This window comes from Somniosus microcephalus, chromosome 25 (genome assembly GCF_052327205.1).
Source record: "Somniosus microcephalus isolate GS21.2 chromosome 25, FLI_Smic_1.0, whole genome shotgun sequence".
Taxonomy (NCBI): domain Eukaryota; kingdom Metazoa; phylum Chordata; class Chondrichthyes; order Squaliformes; family Somniosidae; genus Somniosus; species Somniosus microcephalus.
Window position 1 is genome coordinate 33,896,105 of NC_141011.1, and position 18,522 is coordinate 33,914,626.

Below are 18,522 nucleotides of genomic sequence, written 5' to 3' on the forward strand. Positions count from 1 at the left end.
TACAGGTTCCACAGGCGCTGCCTGCCTTCATCGTTTGTGATCCCAGATATCGAGGGGCAATTTTATTCTGAGTTAGCTCTGGATGGTTTAGAACTGGTGCTAACAACACTTAATTCTCCAGTGTAAGTTCATTTGCATAAGTATCCACAACAAGTGCAGACTCAGAATGATCCAGGGAGGACACGAGTGGTGAGAGAACGAAATTGCATGCAAGTCAAATTTAAATGGATGGTAAAAATTAAAGGCAGGTGTCACAATAAGGGGACACATATTCTGAAAGCAATTAGTGAGCTTCAAAAGCTGCCTCAACCCATTAGTAGCCTGAAGGGGCAGGGATTAACAAGTGCCAGGCAAATATGAAAAGAAATGGAACCATAGGTGGAGGCAAGTGATGGTGCTACCCAGCACTCAGCTCCTGTTTGATGTCTGCTGAAGTGGAGGTGGTACTGTATGAGATGCCTGCAAAAAGGATTGCCCTCTGTGCTGCTCTGCTTTTCCTGAATGTGCCAGCTATATGTTGCATGGCAGATGCTGGTTTCCTTGCAGCACATGGTACAGCTCAGTATCTCCTTCTCTACTGACCCTGAGCAGACAGGTCCCTCTGGTTTTTGTTAGGTAAATGTGCCAGGGCCCATAGAAATGGTCGGTGGTATTTTGTCAGATGCAGCCAACTGGGCTATCGGTCACCTTGACAGGCCTTCAAACATGACTGGCTGTAATTGGTTTCCTTCTGAAGAACCATCCAGCATATTGGCTAATGAGGGTTTCACATATGTCAAAACACTTACATAGGAAAAAGAGGAGACCATTCAGCCCCTCGAGTCTATTCCGCCATTCAATTAGATCATGGCCGATCTGTACCCAAATTCTATTTACCCACCATTGCTCCATATTCCTTGATACCCTTACCCAACAAAAATCTTAGCTTTGCATCAGTGAGTAGTCCAAAGACTCTTCTGCCCCAAGGCACCCTTCTCAGCAGGTTTCCATGTTGTGCTGTATGAGAAGTACAGCAACATTCTTCCACTAGTTTTGATTGCCTAAGGAGGTCGGAGAGGATTTTTCCAGATTTCCCCCTCCCTCAATAGTCTTGGGTTTTTATCTGTTTTTTAACCTCTCCCAGGAGATTATATGGCTCTGGGTGGGGTGGGGAGTGTCTGGGTCATGATGCATAAGGCATCACATCTGTCTGGAACAGGCTGGATGGACCAGTAGGTCATTTCCTGTCCATCATTTTTTGTATGTTCATATGTAATCGTAAAGGATGAGCAACGATTGTTTCGCCCAGGGAGTCTCATCCCTCTTGAATTCAACCTCTTGCAGCCTGGCCTCTAACTGTGCTTTGAATGATACTGGGTAACATAAAAAAGGGAACCCAAAAGTCTTTTATAAACATATAAATAGTAAAAGGGTAGTCAAATCAAAGGTGGGGCTGATTAGGGACCAAAAAGCAGATCTTATGGAGGCACAGGGCCTGGCTGAGGTACTAAATGAGTAATTTGCATCTATCTTCACTAAAGAAGAGGATGCTGCCAATGTCACAGTAAAGGAGGAGGTAGTAGAGAAATTGGATTGGATAAAAATAAAGAGGAGGTTGGCAGTGCTCAGAGTCGAAAAGTCACCTGGTCCAGATGGGATGCATCCTAGTAAGGGTGGCAGTTAAGGGAAGTAAGGGTGGAAATTGTGTAGGCTCTGCCATAATCTTCCAATCCTCCTTAGGTATGGGAGTGGTGCCAGGGGATTGGAGGATTGCAAATGTTACACCCCTATTCAAAAAAAAAAAGGTGAGGGACAAACCAATCCGCCTAACGTCAGTGGTGGGGAAACTTTTAGAGACAGTAATCTGGGACAAAATTAATTGGCACTTGGAAAAATCTAGGTTAATAAATGAAAGCCAGCATGGATTTGTTAAAGGCAAATTGTGTTTGACTAACTTGATTGAATTCTTTGATTAATAATGGAGAGTGAATGAAGGTAGTGCGGTTGATGGTGTGTATATGGACTTTCAAAAGGCATTTGATAAAGTACCACATAATAGACTTGGGAGCAAAATTGAAGGATTAAAGGGACAGTGACTGCATAGATGTGAAATTGGCTAAGAGAGAGAAAGCAGAGAGTAGTGGTGAACAGTTGTTTTTCAGACTGGAGGGAAGTGTGCAGTGGTGTCCCCCAGGGGACCATTGCTCTTTTTGATATATATTAATGACCTGGATTTAGGTATACAGGACATAATTTCAAAGTTTGCAGATGACACGAAACTCGGAAATATAATAAACAGTGAGGAGGATATAGTAACAGACTACAGGAGGATATAGACTGGTGAAATTGGCAGACACGTGGCAGATGAAATTTAATGTAGAGAAGTGTGAGGTAATTCATTTTGGTAGGAAGAATGAGGAGAGGCAATATAAATTAAATGGTACAATTTTAAAGGGGGTGCAGGAACAGAGTCCTGGCAGTGTACTTACACAAGTCTTTGAAGGTGGCAGGACAAGTTGAGAAGGCTGGTAAGAAGGCATAGGGGATCCTTGGCTTTATAAATAGAGGCATAGACTACAAAAGCAAGCAAGTTATGCTAAACCTCTATAAAACACTGGTTAGGCCCCAGCTGGAGTATTGTGTCCAATTCTGCACACCACACTTTAAGAAGGATATCAAGGCCTTAGAGAGGGTGCAGAGCAGATTTACTGGAATGGTACCAGGGATGAAAGACTTCAGTTTTGAGGAGAGATTAGAGAAACTGGTGTTGTGCTCCTTAGAGCAGATTTGATAGCGTTGTTCAAAATCTTTAAAGGTTTTGAATGAGTAAATAAGGAGAAACTGGCGGAAAAATTCAGCTCCATAGCGCCCATTTTTGTCACCGCTACAAGTGCCATTTTGCATCCAAAATAGTATCCGCAGTGCACACACACTTCTGGTGTGAGTTGTGCTGGATGCCATCTTGGTGAGGGCGTAAACACACAGTGAGCATCTGCCGGAGGTATGCAGAGTAGGCAGATCATTTCGTCAATCAGCATGTAACACTGAATAGATGCCAGCGCTGCCATTTTGGAGCTCAATGCTCCAGCTAATGCCCTCACTTAAACACACACAGCTGAACACGTGTTCAGCAGCAGGAAGGACACCCCCACCAGTGCTATTTCAAGGGATCATCAACTATTTACAGGTTAGTTGCTGATTGATTTCTACTGGCTGTTGCTGCATTTGTAGAAGTGTTTGGTGGTTTCTAGAGTTCTTTAAAGTTGCTAAAGTCTACAGGGAGTGGTGTGGCAGGTGCTGAAGACTTTGTCCTGATTTCAAGGATTCTGCACAGACCACTTACTCCCAGAACTGGGTGCAGTAGTAGGCATTCAACTTGGCCTACAGCATGACAGGGAAAATGAGCAGAGGCAACACAGAGCAGGACAAGCTGCTGGAGGAGGGAGGAGGAGGAGGGGGAGAAGGGCTCTTAGCAAGAGGCCATATCTGCCCAGGGTGTTCAGGGAGCAGTACTCAGTGAGGAACAGTGTGAGACATCAGCCATCAGAGGCTGCATCATGGTTGGGTTTGCAAGTGGGCTAATGGAGTTGGCCACCACTTCTATGCTGGAAAGGATGGGCTCCAAGCTCTGCACAGAGACCTGTGGCAAGTTGATGCCGGACTCCTCCATGCTCCCTGATATTCACGTAGGCTTTCTGACAGACCTGCCAATGCACCAAGCATTTCATTGTGCATACCCGTCAGCCTTCTTCTGTAGCTCGACCCATCGAAGTGCTTATCTGAGCCCTCTGCAGGAGAACTTGTGTGCGATCTCACCCTCCAGGGAGCTGCCACCTGCGATACCTTGTCTCCTGCCTTGACTGCAGGCCACTCGTGCCCGTGTTTCACCACGTGCAGATCCCGCCTCTAAGTTATCTTCTATATTACGCGCAATGTCAGTATCTGAGCTGGTGGCTGCGAGTGTGAAATCCAGTGGTGGTGTTTCTTCTTCATCACTGTCTTCCTGCTCTTCCACCTCTTGCTCTTCCACCACTGCCTGGCCAGGTTGCAGTTCTTGGGTACCTGAAAGGAGAAAGGCACAAGTATAGGGTTGTGGTGAGAGGAGTGGGGGAACGCAAGAGGTGCATGCTTACACCATCTGCAGCTTGTAAATCAGAAGAGATAGTGGGATGAAGGGGAAGTGGGATGCGAGAAGGAGGATTAGGTATGTGGATGCCATCATCTTCGATGGTTTCAGCCCTGCCACTGGCCATAACCTCACCGTTGACCACTCAAATGATGGCATCCACCGTCTCCTTCATCGGGGTGAGGACATGCAGCTGTGCCTGCCCCCCGCCAGTTAGCACCTGTGCCAACTTGTCCTGCAAAAGAGAGAAGTGTGGCAGTGAGTGTGGGGCAATGTGTTTGGGTGATGTGGCTGTCATTGTTGAATAGCTGGCAGTGTGTGCAAGCTGTGAGATGTGGGTGTGAGGCTTGCAGCAATGCTAAGTGTGTGAGGGTGAGGTGAAGCTATGAATGTGAGGTATGAGTCATAATTGATAGAGATTGTTGGTACGTGAATGATGGGGGTGTGGGGCATTGAGCAGTGTGTGAGGCTAGTGATGGGATATGGCATTTGAAAATGAATTCATTGATCTTGACTACTCGTGTGAGGTCATTGAACTTCTTGCAGCACTGTATCCAGGTCCTCAGGGCTTGACTCCTGGCATTGACCGCCACGGCTATCTGCTCTCACTGCCTTCATAGAGTTTGTCTGGAGGGCCTCCTGGCCTCCAGTGGATAGAGGGCCTCTCTACACCTGTCCACCTCCTCCACCAAAGCCTCCAGTGCAGCGTCAGAGAACCTCTTCCCTGTTGCGCCATAATTTAGTCTTCTTCTGCACAGACTCTCTTCCACAAACAGTTGCAGCACATGCTTCAGCCAGAATGCACCTCCTTTTTAAGAGGTGCAGGCTAGCTTTAAGTAGTGCAGGCTAGCTTTAAGTGGTGCTGGCCTCGCACAAACTTGGGTGCTCTGCTGAGGTGTGCAGCCACTCAACAGTGTGTTTAGCACTGGCTGCACGCAGAAATCAATTAAATTAGCAGGCAGCACGAAGATTGCGTGCTGCCTGCATCGGAATCAACGGGCGTAGGTTAATCGCGCATCGCGATCCCCGCACCTGTTTTTGGGGGCTATCTAACTTAGCCCCCTCTGTTTCCAGTGGCAGAAGGGTCGGTAACCAAAGGACATAGATTTAAGGTAATTGGCAAAAGAACCAGAGGTGACATGAGGAAACATTTTTCTACACAGCGAGTTGTTATAATCTAGAATGCACTGCATGAAAGGGTGGTGGAAGCAGATTCAATAATAACTTTCAAAAGGGAATTGGATAAATACTTAAAAAGGAAACATTTGGAGGTCCAGAGGAAGGAGCAGGGGAGTGGGACTAATTGGATAGCTCTTTCAAAGAGCTGGCACAGGCACAATTGGCTGAATGGCTTCCTTCTGTGCTGTATTATTCTATGATTTGTGTCTCTACTCTGGGTTTGGCCAATTATTCCAGACATTTATTGGTCCTTGTGTGAAGGACTGATCTAAATTGATTTTTCAATAGTTTATGTTTATAACTTCTGCTCCTTCTAAAAGAGCTGGGGCTCTTTTCTATAGAAAAGAGAAGACTGAGAGGTGGCCTGTTAGATGTCTTCAAAATTATGAAAGGGGTTTGATTTGTAGATGTAGAGAAAATGTTTCCACTTGTGGGGGAGTGCAAAACTAGGGGCTATAAATATAAGATAGTGACTAATAAATCCAATAAGGAATTCAAGAGAAACTTATTTACACAGAGAGTGGTTGAATGTGGAATCTGCTACCACATGGAGTGGTTGAGGCGAATAGCATAGATGCATTTCAATTGAAGCTAGATAAGTTTATGAGAGAGAATGGAAAGAAATATATGTTGATAGCGTTAGATGAATTAAGGTGGGAGGAGGCTCGTGTGGAGCATAAATATCGGCATAGACCTGTTGGTCCGAATAGCCTGATTCTGTGCTGTAAATTCTAGGTAATATCCTGCCTCATTTTAAAGTAATTTTTAGGATTTACCTTTTTTTAAGGCAATTAACATTTCATAAACTTCATCAAGGTTTCTCTCCTCCACCATCTTCTTTAAGCTTGTAGAGATTGAGTTTTTTCCAACATTTCCTCACATTGGAATCATTCTTGTTGCTCTTCTCTGTACGCTCTGCAGTGTTTGTACAACCCAGGACTGTACACAGTACTCCAATAAATAAATATCAACTGTACGTGCACCTCATTTTAAACAAGGCAGTTAAATGTGCACAGCGAAGAGCCCAAGAGTTCATTCCTCAGAGAAAATTGGGCATTTCTTTTCAAAGTGTTGCTGAAGAACACAGCATTTCCGACTCTTTATTTTCAGTCTCAGCACTTAGTGTTTGGAAACCCCAATCTCTTAGAACTATGAACCGTGTATGTATTTGGAAGGCCCTGGTGTTGATATGTGCAGTAAAATATGAACTGAGAACTCAGGAAATTGGCGAGTCCAAACAGCACTTAATGTTGGATAAGGTCAACTCACAAAACAACATGTGTAAGATTTTAGCCGAGTGCTGACTTGAAGTATGGCTGTAACTTGATAACTCCACACTTACATCCTTCTTGCTAAAATGTTGGTTCAATGTTTACAGCCTTCCTGCAAGAGAGAATGTTAATGACATCCTTGTGAGGTGTTTAGAGAATGTGCCTGGCATGATCGAAAAGCTTGTCTGCAGTGAGTCAGATGTGAGGTGTGGGGAAGTGAGGGTTGGAATAGGGGTGAGTGTATGAGGTGCAGAGTCTGTGAGTAAGAGGAGAAGGGGATGGAGTGAAGTGTGGTGCGGTGATTGTAGGAGTGAAGGGAAGCGGGGGTGGGGAGTATTGTGAGTAGTGAGGCTAGTAGAGGTGGTGGAGGTGTGAGCAGCGAGTAAGAGAACGGTAATGTTACCATGACGACTCTGGAGAGGTAATTGAATTTTTTCCTGCATTGCAGCCATCTCCTGGGAGCTAAGTTCCTGGCATTCACCAGCTCAGCCACCTCTTCGCACTGGTGGTGGAGATATTGACTGGAGCACTTTCTGCCCCCGAGGGAGAAGAGGATCTCTTTCCTGCAGTCCAGTGCTTGGACCAGGGCCTCCAAGGTGGCCTCACAGAATTTGGATGTCCTATCAGTGCTTTTTCCAGCCATTTGTTTCTTCTGAAGTGTTGCTTACTGTTTGCAGACAGTGTGCACCTCCCTTTTAAGAGGGACTGGCTGATTTTAAGAGTTATCAGTGAAGCCGGATTTCTGGCCCCCCAAACAGGTGTGCAGCCAATGAATAGCGCTGGTTGCATGCCTGACTTATTATAATGAGGTCCCAGCACCAATTTCACGTGCTGGTGGGGACCGGGGAAACAGGCGCGTGAATCGCAAACCCCACCCTCTGTGCGCTGGTTTTTGGGCTGATTGAATTTCTAGGCCAATGTGTTTCGATTTTAACACAGTGTGGAAGCAGGGAGGAGGCTGCATGTAGGATACAATGCTTCTATAGTAAGTAAGAAATTTTCTTCAAAGCAGGAATGTCAAGTAACTGAATGTTTAGTGATTTTAATGATGATGGGAAACTCCCTTAAAGTCCCTCCTTTACATAGGGTTGAGTAGAAGCTGTAGGATTGCCTCTGTCCATAGTAGTCAGTCAGGAGTTAACCACCAACAGTAACATGGCTCCTGGCTCCCAGAACTAAAAACACTTCTTTTGTCTCCAAATTCTTTACAGCATCAAAAAAATGCAATACTCTATCTCTAACATAAAGGAAGAACTTTCATTTCTACAGCAACTTATCACGTCTTCATGGCGTCCCAAAGCACTTCCCAGCCAATTAAGTACTTTTGAAGTGTAGTCACTGTTGTAATGTAGGAAATTTGGCAGCCAAATTGCGCACAGCAAGCTCCCACAAACAGCGATGAGATAAATGACCAGATAACGGCCTGGAAATTGGGCCGCAGAGCGCACATTTTTCAGGTACTATTCAATTTCTTGGCCAATCTGTTTTAGTGATGTTGGTTGAGGGATAAATATTGTCCAAAATACCGGTGAGAACTCCCTGCTCTTCCTGAAATAGTGCAAAGGGATCTTTTACATACACCTGAGCAGACTGACAGGTTTAACCTCCCATCTGAAAGAAGGCACCTCCAACAGTGCAGCAGTCCCTCAAGTACTGCACTGAAGTGTCGGCCTTCCACCCACAACCTTCTAACTCAGAAGCGAGAGTGTTACAACTGAGCCAAGTTGACACAAGGACTATTTCTGCATCTATATTTCAAGTTGTTTTTTAAATGATAATTATATATTTCACACCACAGTGTTCCAGATTAGAGCAGTTGAAATAACTTTAATGATTGCTGCACTCAGACCCAGCTGCGACTTCTCTAGTCCCAACATGGATCTGTTCATCGAGCCTATGGCAACTGTCTGCCAGCTCTGCAGCTGTGTCTTGCCTCATTTCCTCTGCCCCTCACCCTGCCCTTTAGCATTCATAACTACTTCTCAGCTGCTACACAAGGTGCGCCTGTGTTCCTCTCCTCATGGCAATGCTATTTAGTCAGTTCTTCATTCATTGTACATTTACAATCATTTGGATATCAATTTTTTTTTAAATTGCCTTTCTATCCTTTTCAAAAACCTTCTTCCTATTACAGCCTGCCAAGTGCTAAACTTTTTAATGGGCAGATGTGTTGGTGGTGGATTCAATAAGGGCATGGTCGCTGTGGGCAGCAGCACCTCCCGTGGATGACAGAGTGTGTAGCACAGGCAGACCAGGCTGCCAAGAGAGGACAGGATATGCTCTCACTGCAGTCAGGGAGTGGTGGAGACAGAGATGCACTTCCTCACAGCTTGTGGAAAATATCAGGGCATCAGGGAGAATTTCTACCAAAAATTCTCACAAATATGCCCTGATTTCAGAAATCTGAATGACAACCAAAAACTCCCATTCCTACTGGGAGAGGAGAGAAGCTGTATAACACTGGCGGCACACTATGTTACAGCTTGCCATGAACAGAGGGACAACCAGTAAACTAAGAAAAGAATATATATAAACAATGCGAATGTATATTTATACACTCAGGGATATACCTGTTTATACACTGTATGAATAGAACTGCGTTTATGTGCTAAACCATAAATGTATTTTGATGCTTTGGCAACATAAGATGTAACTTATCATGCCAATAAAGCGATTTGAATTGTGAATTGTGAAATTGTGTAGGACAACTCTTTTCAGCCCCTTCCTAATGGTTCTCCATAACTGCCCCTCTCAGGGAGCAGTACAAACTGTCTCATACTCAGTTACAGGGATGGCTACCTTTTATCTGTTGCCTTTCACAGTCACCGTGGCCAAAATAGTGAGCTAATCGTACAGGGAATTGTGGTGTGGGGCAAATTGTTCACTGTGATGAAGGGGTCACATTGTAGGAGATAACAGTTAAAATTGAGGGCCCTAAATTTCCGCTGGGCTTCTCCCGATCTCCTGCCGTAGCTTTAGAGGGAGATCGGTGGAACTCCCCTGATGACTCAGTGTAAAAAGCTGGAAACGGTAATTTCTCCACTTCTTTGGGGGTTCCACTGACGTTGTACAGATGATACAGCGGGAGATCAGGAGAACCCCCATGGAAATTCAGGGACGAGTGATCTAGGATTAAGAAGGGAAGACGGGAAACGTTTTTTCACCGAAAAGGTGTGTTCTAGAGGGGCGTGTATAGAACAGCATTTATAGAGGGCTGTTTATAGACGGTGTGATAGAGAGGGGTATTTATAGACGGTGTGTTATAGAGGGGAGCTTATAGACGGTGTGTTATAGAGGGGTATTTCTGGAAGAGCGTTTATAGACTGTGATATAGAGGGGTGTGTTCTAGAGCGATGTGTTCTAAAGGAGTGTTACAGAGGGGCGTGTTATAGAGGGCATGTTATAGAGGTGTGTGTGTTGAAGGGTGTGATCAAGGATGGTATTTATAGAGGTGTGTTTATAAAGGGTGTGTTATAGAGGTGTATCTGTAGAGGGGCGTGTTATCGAGGGTATTTTATGGAGGGGTGTGTTCTAGAGTCGTGTCAGTGGGCCCTGGAGATCAGGAAGCTCATGGATTTTCCCCCCAGTCTGCACTAAGTTAGCTGATCTCATCAGGGTTAAACAGTTGGGGGTGCTGCAATAGGGCCCAGTGATGCTGGGTTGGGAATACGGAAAAGATGCCCAGAGTCCTGACTCCTGATTGTGAGCCCGAGCCAGCATGATTGCTGATTGGGGCTTTCTGCTCTCCATTAGCACTGTATGTTTTTCTGAAGCTTTAAGGTTGGGGAGATCTGATGAATTGCATGAAACTCTCCAAAAAATTATGTTAAACTTTTCTGCACTCTCCCCTCCCCAACTGTGGGGACTTTGTAGAAAATATATACCTCATGAACAGTGTACAGCCTTACTCGCAGCTGAACAGGATACAGAAGTTGTGGTACTGGGGGAGTAACCCAGAGATCATGAGTTCAAATCTTACTTGGCAAATTGTAAAACCAAATTTAATAAATCAGCAGACAAAAATGACCATGAAAACTGCTGGATTGTCATAAAAACCCAACTGGATCACTAATGACCTTCAGGGAACGGAACTTGCCACCTCTATTCTCATCTGGCCTACATGTGACTCCAGTCCCACACTATGTAGTTGATTCTTAATGCCCTCGGGGTAACTAGGGATGGGCAATAAACACTGGCTTACATCAAAGAAACAAATAATTTAAAAAAGCGCCTGCAAACACTCATCACCTGGGATGACATGGGAAGTATGGGCACTTGGGGAAGGTCCATGGGGAGCAGTCATTGAGCACGGAACTCCAGGAACTGTCCACACCACAAAGGGGGGTGGGGGAGGGAGAAAATATAGACTAATATCGCTACGTGTATCTGTTTTGTGAAAACCAAAACCACCAAAAAAACTATAGATTAACTGGTCTTTCATCTCACTGCTCCCCAGCCAAGTGTGCCCCAGGGCCTAGCCAAGCTCCCTGGACAGGCCCATCCTGAGCCAGTGGCCTATTCAAATTAGGGGGAGGAATTCCTCTTGAAAAATTCAGCGTGGCACAGCCTACCCCTTGAGCTGCTGGCACAAGCAAGTATGTGCCCTGAGGCAGCTGAAACCCATTTCTGACAGACTTGGTAAGTTGGGGCTTCTGAACAAGGAGGGAAGTGTAGTGTGATAAGCTGCTGTATAAATACAAGTCCATCTGTGGCTGTATTTGGTAAAGTGAATCAATACACACTGTTTTTGAGAGAATATTGCGCTTCGAATTACACCAGCACACAGAGGGTTAAAAGATCTCAGCTGAGAGGCTTCTATAAGGCAAGTTCAGGCTAATACACAGGGGACAGATTAAAGAGAAAAGAATCAAAATAAGTCAGAAAAGTCCCAAGCGGAGAAGTTTTATGGCCCAGAGTCAAATAGGGCTGGGACAGCTCGAAACTGCTCCAACTCCGAGCAAATTAATAACACACACAGAGAAAGAAGAAAACACAGCTTAGGATCTGGAGCTGTGCAGAGCAGTGCGATTAGCAGGAGAGTCACATTACCTTATGCCAAAGTTAGAAACAGCACAGGCTTCGGAATTAATTGGAGACAAAAGGGGCTCATTTGCTTGTGAGGCTGGTTCCACCTCGAGAAAAAAACTTTACTGACAGGTCAGGACACCACCCCCCCACCCTGATAAAAGAAAAACTCCAAACTGAAACGGGTCCCTTTTGGACCAAAAATACTTGGAGCTTCTGCAACGAAGGGCTGTGATGATGTCATGATTTGTTTTTGATTAGAAACAACTGTGAAAAGTTTACTGAAGACAAAAGAAAAAGGGAGAGAATGGGACAGCTGGCAAAACTCCTGGTGTGGCATCTCCTGCTCTTAAAAGGTAAGGAGTTCTACCTACTGATTAAAAAAAAAAGTTATTTGGTTAAAGATTCAGCGATATAAATCTCATTATTGTATCCTGATTGAAAATTTGCATTCTTCTCTGTCACCCAGTAACTGGACAAAGAGGCAATCGCTAAACTAAAGTTTTCTGGTTAGGGTGTTGCGAGTTGTACGGTATGTGTGTGCAGAGTGTTAGTGGCAGCTTGTTGACTTGTGATCATTCCTGGTGTTTTAGTCGGAGGTTAGAGAGACATGGCTAGTGGCTTTTCAATAAGCAACATTTGTCCCTGGAATAAAGCGGCAGAGTTTCGACTAAAGAAGGACCTTGCTGCCTGTGCAATTTTTCCTGCATATTTAGAGCTGCTCTGCTCAGCTCTTCTTTGGCCAAAGGAGCTTAACTCTATCGACCCGTGCTGTACCTGCCCTGGGAGTGTTTGATGGGGCAGTGTAGAGGGAGCTTTACTCTGTATCTAACCCGTGCTGTATCTACCCTGGGAGTGTTTGATGGGACAGTGTAGAGGGAGCTATACTCTGTATCTAACCCGTGCTGGACCTGCCCTGGGAGTGTTTGATGGGGCAGTGTACAGGGCGCTTTACTCTGTATCTAACCCGTGCTGTATCTACCCTGGGAGTGTTTGATGGGACAGTGTAGAAGGAGCTATACTCTCTATCTAACCCATGCTGGAACCTGCCTTGGGTATTTGATGGGGCAGTGTAGAGGGAGCTTTACTCTGTATCTAACCCGTGCTGTACCTGCCCTGGGAGTGTTTGATGGGGCAGTGTACAGGGCGCTTTACTCTGTATCTAACCCGTGCTGGACCTGCCCTGGGAGTGTTTGATGGGGCAGTGTACAGGGCGCTTTACTCTGTATCTAACCCGTGCTGGACCTGCCCTGGGAGTCTTTGATGGAAGAGTTTAGAAGGCACTTTACTCCATATCTAACCCATGCTGGACCTGCCCTGGGAGTGTTCAGTGGAACAGTTTAGAAGGCGCTTTACTCTGTATCTAACCTGTGCTGGACCTGCCCTGGGAGTGTTTGATGTTCAGACTGTTTACCTGGTGTGGAAAGTGTTGTTCCCCCAACTAACATCCATCATCTTGATGACCACAAAATTCAGCCCTTGGGAATAAAAGAAAACCATCAACGGTGAGATTCACTCTTAAAGGGATCTGGCTAATATGACAGTCCTGTTCACACTCTGTTTTATCAAAGCTAGATCTGATGACACAAAATAAAATATGGAGTCATTCAGTTAAATTTGAATATAGACCAGATGTCTATCCCTGGTGTGCTTAGCTCACCTCAGTCCTGACTACAATTGACCTCGGTGTCCCTGGGCTAGGAAGGGGAACAAATCCACAAAGGTTCTTGCTCCTGGTTACTATTCAGTCACTCCTGCTGAAAGATGCATGTGTGAAACCAGAGGACAGGATTGGGCTTGGCTGTGATTCCCCCACTGTTGAATGTACTTCCAACACTCACTGTCTAGACTCGCACATGAAGGACAGTCAATCGAGGGAGGTACTGGAGGGCGGGCGGTGCCTGCAGATCCTGTACCTCAGCACGAGTCAATGCCTACAGGAGAGATGCCTCAATTTTAACTGGGGGCCAAGGTGGGCAACCAACTATACTGACCTCGACAATGTGATGCCCAGGAGATTTTACCTTCTGGGCCTCATCCGTGTAAGCCCTGTCAGTCTCCCACCCAAAACCGGCAGGCAGCAGCAGCTGGCCGGGCAGCAGTGGGATGTCGGGCAGCCGAAGGAATGGCCCCCGACACTCAGGTAACTGGTTCGGAGAGCCTCACGGTCGGGTGAGTTGGGGGAGCCCAGGGTAGGGGAGGAGCACTCCTGCTCTTCCTGGCCTCACAAGGAAGTCAAAAAAAGGAACAAGACTTACCTTTTTGGGCCTCTTCTGGCCCTGAGCCCTCTTCTCACTAGGCTTCTCCACAAAGGCCTCTGGTTCCAATAGCAGTCAGGCCCTGATGATGCCATATTTAAAGAAGGATCATGAGGGTCTTTCTTGCCCGCTCAGAATAGCCCAGTAAACTCGGAACCTGCGGGAAAGAGCGGGACCTGGGTAGGAAGTCTCAAGGACGATTTTAACTGCCTGCTTGGTTTCTGCTGGGCGGGCAGGATTAAAATCATCCCTTAACAAATTTAGGATGGTCTTGTGGAAGTGATTGCTTGTACTGTGTTTGTAACTGCTACAGTGGAGATGAGAGAAACAACAAATCGTGAAATCTCGATGTCATCAACTCAAACACCTCTGGGAATGATTCATACCACCCCAGGATACACTCTGCTAGTTCAGGCACATTATGCACTAAAACCCACAGAAATAAACACAAATTTGGAGAGTCCTTATCACACACCTTCCAGGCCGACCACTCTTCCTCGTTCCCATCTACAAAAATTGAACCCAACCCTGACAGTTCCTGGAACGCAGAGACCTTATCTATCACAATTTTGTCATTGCAGGAATGCATCTTGTGGAAAGAGAATTAGGCAAGTCAGATTTTTGTAAATCTACGTTGGAATTAGAGACAGTAAGAGGGCAGTGGGGTTAGAACCAGAGTCAATAAGAGGGGAGTGGGGGTTAGAATTAGAGAGAAGAAGAGGGGAGTGGCGTTAGAATCGGAGAGTAAATGGGGAGTGGTGTTAGAATAAGAGAGGAAGAGGGGAGTGGCGTTAGAATCAGAAAGTAAATGGGGACTAGGGTTAGAAAAAGAGAGGAAGAGGAGAGGCGTTAGAATAGAGATAAAAGGGCGGAGTGTCATAGTCATAACGGCACAGAAGGAGGCCATTCGGCCCATCGAGTCCATGCCGGCTCTCTGTAGAGCAATCCAGTCAGTCCCATTCCCCTGCTCTATCCCTGTAGTTTATTTCCCTCAAGTGCCTATCCAGTCTCCCCTTGAAAACACTGAGTGTGTTCGCTTCCACCACTTCCGTCGGCAGCGAGTTCCAGGTCCTCACCACTTGCTGCGTAAAAAAGTTTTTCCTCACATCCCCCTTGTATCTCTTGCCCAAAACCTTAAATCTGTGTCCCCTAGTCCTTGTACCATCAACTAGTGGGAACAGCCTTTCCCCGTCTAGCTATCCAAACCTGTCATAATCTTGTACACCTCTATCAAATCACCGCAACCTCCTTTGCTCTAATGAAAACAAATCCAGCTTCTCCAACCTGTCCTTGTAGCGAAGATACCCCATCCCCGCAACCATTCTGGTAAATCTCCTCTGCACCCTCTCAAGGGCCTTCACATCCTTCCTAAAGTGTGGTGACCAGAACTGGATGCAATACTCCAGTTGTGGCCTAACCAGCGCTTTATAAAGGTTCAGCATAACTTCTCTACTTTTGTACTCAATACCTCTATTTATGAAGCCCAAGATCCCATATGCTTTGCTAACCACTCTCTCAATATGTCCCACCACCTTCAGGGACCTATGCACATTAACTCCCAGGTCTCTCTGTCCCTGCACACTCTTTAAAACTGTGCCATTAAGTGTATATTGCCTCTCCCTGTTCCTTCTGCCAAAATGCATCACCTCACACTTCTCTGTATTAAATTCCATCTGCCACTTGACTGCCCATTCTGCTAGCCTTTCTATGACCTGTTGCAGTCGATTAATATCATCATCACTGTTTGCCACACCCCCAAGTTTGGTGTCATCGGCAAATTTAGAAATTCTACTCTGTATTCCAATATCCAGGTCACTTATATATTATATCAAAAAAAGCAGTGGCCCCAGCACTGACCCTTGGGGAATACCACTGTCTACCATCTTCCAGTCTAAAAAACAGCCATTTACCACAACTCGCTGTTTTCTGTCCTTAAGCCAATTCCTTATCCAAGCTGCCACAGACCCACCTATTCCATGAGCCTCAATTTTGTTAACCAGCCTTCTATGTGGTATTTTGTCAAATGTCTTCTGAAACTCCATGTAGACAATATCCATTGCATTCCCTTCATCAATCCTCCCTGTTACTTCATCAAAAAATTCAATTAGATTAGTCAAACACGATCTGCCTTTTACAAATCCGTGTTGGCTCTCCTTAATTAGCTTAAACATCTCCAAGTGCCCATTAATTTTTTCCTTGATTATTGTTTCTAAAACTTTACCCACCACTGATGTTAAACTGACTGGCCTGTAGTTATTAGGATTGTCCTTACACCCTTTCTTGAACAATGGTGTCACATTTGCCACTTTCCAATCCTCAGGCACCTCCCCCGCATCTAGGGAAGATTGGAAAATTATGGCAAGCCCTTCTGCTATCTCCTCCCCCAATTCCCTTAGCAAGGGATGCAAGCCATCTGGACCAGGCGACTTTTCCACTCTAAGCATACCCAGCCTTTCCAGTACATCCTGTCTATCAATTTTCACCCTTTCCATTGCTTCTACTTTTTCCACTTCTACTGATATTTTGTCAGCATCCACCACCTTGGTAAACACTGATACAAAGTACTCATTGAGTATTCTAGCCTTGCCCTGCGCCTCTAAGCACATATCAACTTCTTTGTCCCTAATAGGCCCCACCTTGCCTCTTATTACCCGCTTACTGTTTACATGCCAGTAGAAGATTTTTGGGTTCCCTTTTATGTTAACCGCCATTCTACTCTCATATTCTCTCTTTGTCAATCTTATTTTCATCTTCACTTCCCCTCTCAACTTACTATATTTGGTCTGGTTCTCCCTTGAAGAATTCACCTGACATTCATCATACACCCCCTTTTTTTGTTTCATCATCTTCTCTATCTCCCTTGTCATCCAAGGAGTCCTTGCTTTGGTTCCCTTACCCTTCCCTCTTGTTGGAATGTACCTTACCTGTACTTGGAATACCTCCTTAAAGATCACCCATTGTTCCATTACAGTTTTTCCTGTCAGTCTTTGGTTCCATTTTACTCTGGCTAGATCCTGTTAGAATCAGAGAGTAAATGGGGAGGGGTGTTAGAATAAGAGAGGAAGAGGGGAGTGGCGTTAGAATAAGAGAGGAAGAGGGGAGTGGCGTTAGAATCAGAGAGGAAGACAGGAGAGCAGTTAGAATCAGAAAGAGGGGAGTGGGATTAGAATCGGAGAGACTAAGAGGAAAGTGGGGTTAGAATTAGAGACGGTAAGAGGGGAGTGTGGTTAGAATCAGAGAGAGAAAGAGGGGAGTGGGATTAGAATCGGAGAGACTAAGAGGAAAGTGGGGTTAGAATTAGAGACGGTAAGAGGGGTGTGTGGTTAGAATCAGAGAGAGAGAGGGGAGTGGGATTAGAATTAGAGAAGGACGTGGGGTTAGAATTAGAGACAAAAGAGGGGAGTAGGTCTGTACTTTTATTTGGTGCTGTGACACTTTGTTTAAACCTGCAGTGTGAAGTTGGTGAGATGATTTTAACACACGTCACCTTGCATAAAACATTTATTTTGTTCCTTTTTAAAATAGGCTATGGTTTTGTGCTGCATTATCTGATTTCAGCCAGGGCAACAGTTGGATAGGGAGGGAAAAATCCATCAGGTTTCCTGCTCCTGATCATTATCCAGTGACTCTTGCTGGAAACTGTGTGTGGATGTGAGGTGGGATAAGATCAGGCTAAACTGTGATGGTCTCTCAGGTTGAATAGCTTGTCAACACTCATGTGACATGTGTGTTATGCTTATGCAATGCATGAATGTTTGTGTGTTATCCTGTATTTAGTGCACTCTTTCTGTGAATTATCCCATATGTAACACACCCTATCCTGTGTGTTATACTGTATGTAACACACTCTATCCTGTCTGGTGCCATCTTTCGGATGAGATGTTAAACCGTCTGCTCTCTCAGGTGGGCGTAAAAGATCCCATGGCACTATTTCGAAGAAGAGCAGGGGAGTTATCCCCAGTGTCCTGGCCAAAACTTAACCCTCAATCAACATCATTAAAAGAGATTACAGTATCTGGTCATTATCACATTGCTGTTTGTGGGAGCTTGCTGTAACGCAAATTGGCTGCTGCGTTTCCTACATTACAACAGTGACTACACTTCAAAAAAAAAAGTGCTTCATTGGCTGTAAAGCGCTTTAGGACGTCCGGTGGTTGTGAAAGGCGCTATATAAATTCAAATCTTTCTTTTCTTTTGCTATCCTGTTTGTAACACACCCTATCCTGTATATAACCCGCTCCTGTCTCTGCATTATTTTGTGTGTAACACTCTGATCCCTTGCTGTGCATCATGCTGGTTGTTCTGTTTTCAGAACATTTGGATGGAGGCTTGAATTAAATGATATTTCATACCATTGAACATTCCTTGCTCCTTTCCCTGTCCTTAATTTATAACAACCTTAATTTGTCTTATTTTTATTCCCATTGAGCCTGGTGCATCACTCGCTTTGGTTTTACTCCAATGCCTTTTACTAATGTGGTGCCCTGGTTAGTTACTCACTTCCTGGCAGGTGCTCCCCAGATGATATTTTAAATGTTTTTTTTACTGTTTTTCTCTTCTCCCTCTTCAAGAGCAGGGTCATGTGACCCTGAAGTTCCTGACTCTGCACAGCTCAGAATTCTTTTCTAATTTTAAACAGCTGTTACTAACCTTGACTGTAATTCTCCGGCCCACTTTACAGGAC

General features: G+C 45.2%; 1 protein-coding gene across 6 annotated transcripts in view; it reads left to right on the plus strand.

Annotated features, from left to right (window-relative positions):
* The window catches only part of LOC147100671 (matrix remodeling-associated protein 8-like), a 110,122-nt gene that overhangs the window by 31,504 nt on the left and 60,096 nt on the right, over nt 1-18,522 (plus strand). For 2 of the 6 annotated variants that reach the window (XM_085967164.1, XM_085967167.1), the window contains exon 1: nt 11,484-11,936. In XM_085967164.1, the coding sequence (XP_085823290.1) occupies nt 11,888-11,936 (49 nt within the window). In that variant the 5' untranslated portion in view covers nt 11,484-11,887. Of the gene's footprint in view, nt 1-11,482; nt 11,937-18,522 lie in introns of those variants that run through there. The other 4 variants (XM_085967166.1, XM_085967165.1, XM_085967168.1 and 1 more) reach the window with 4 other exon arrangements.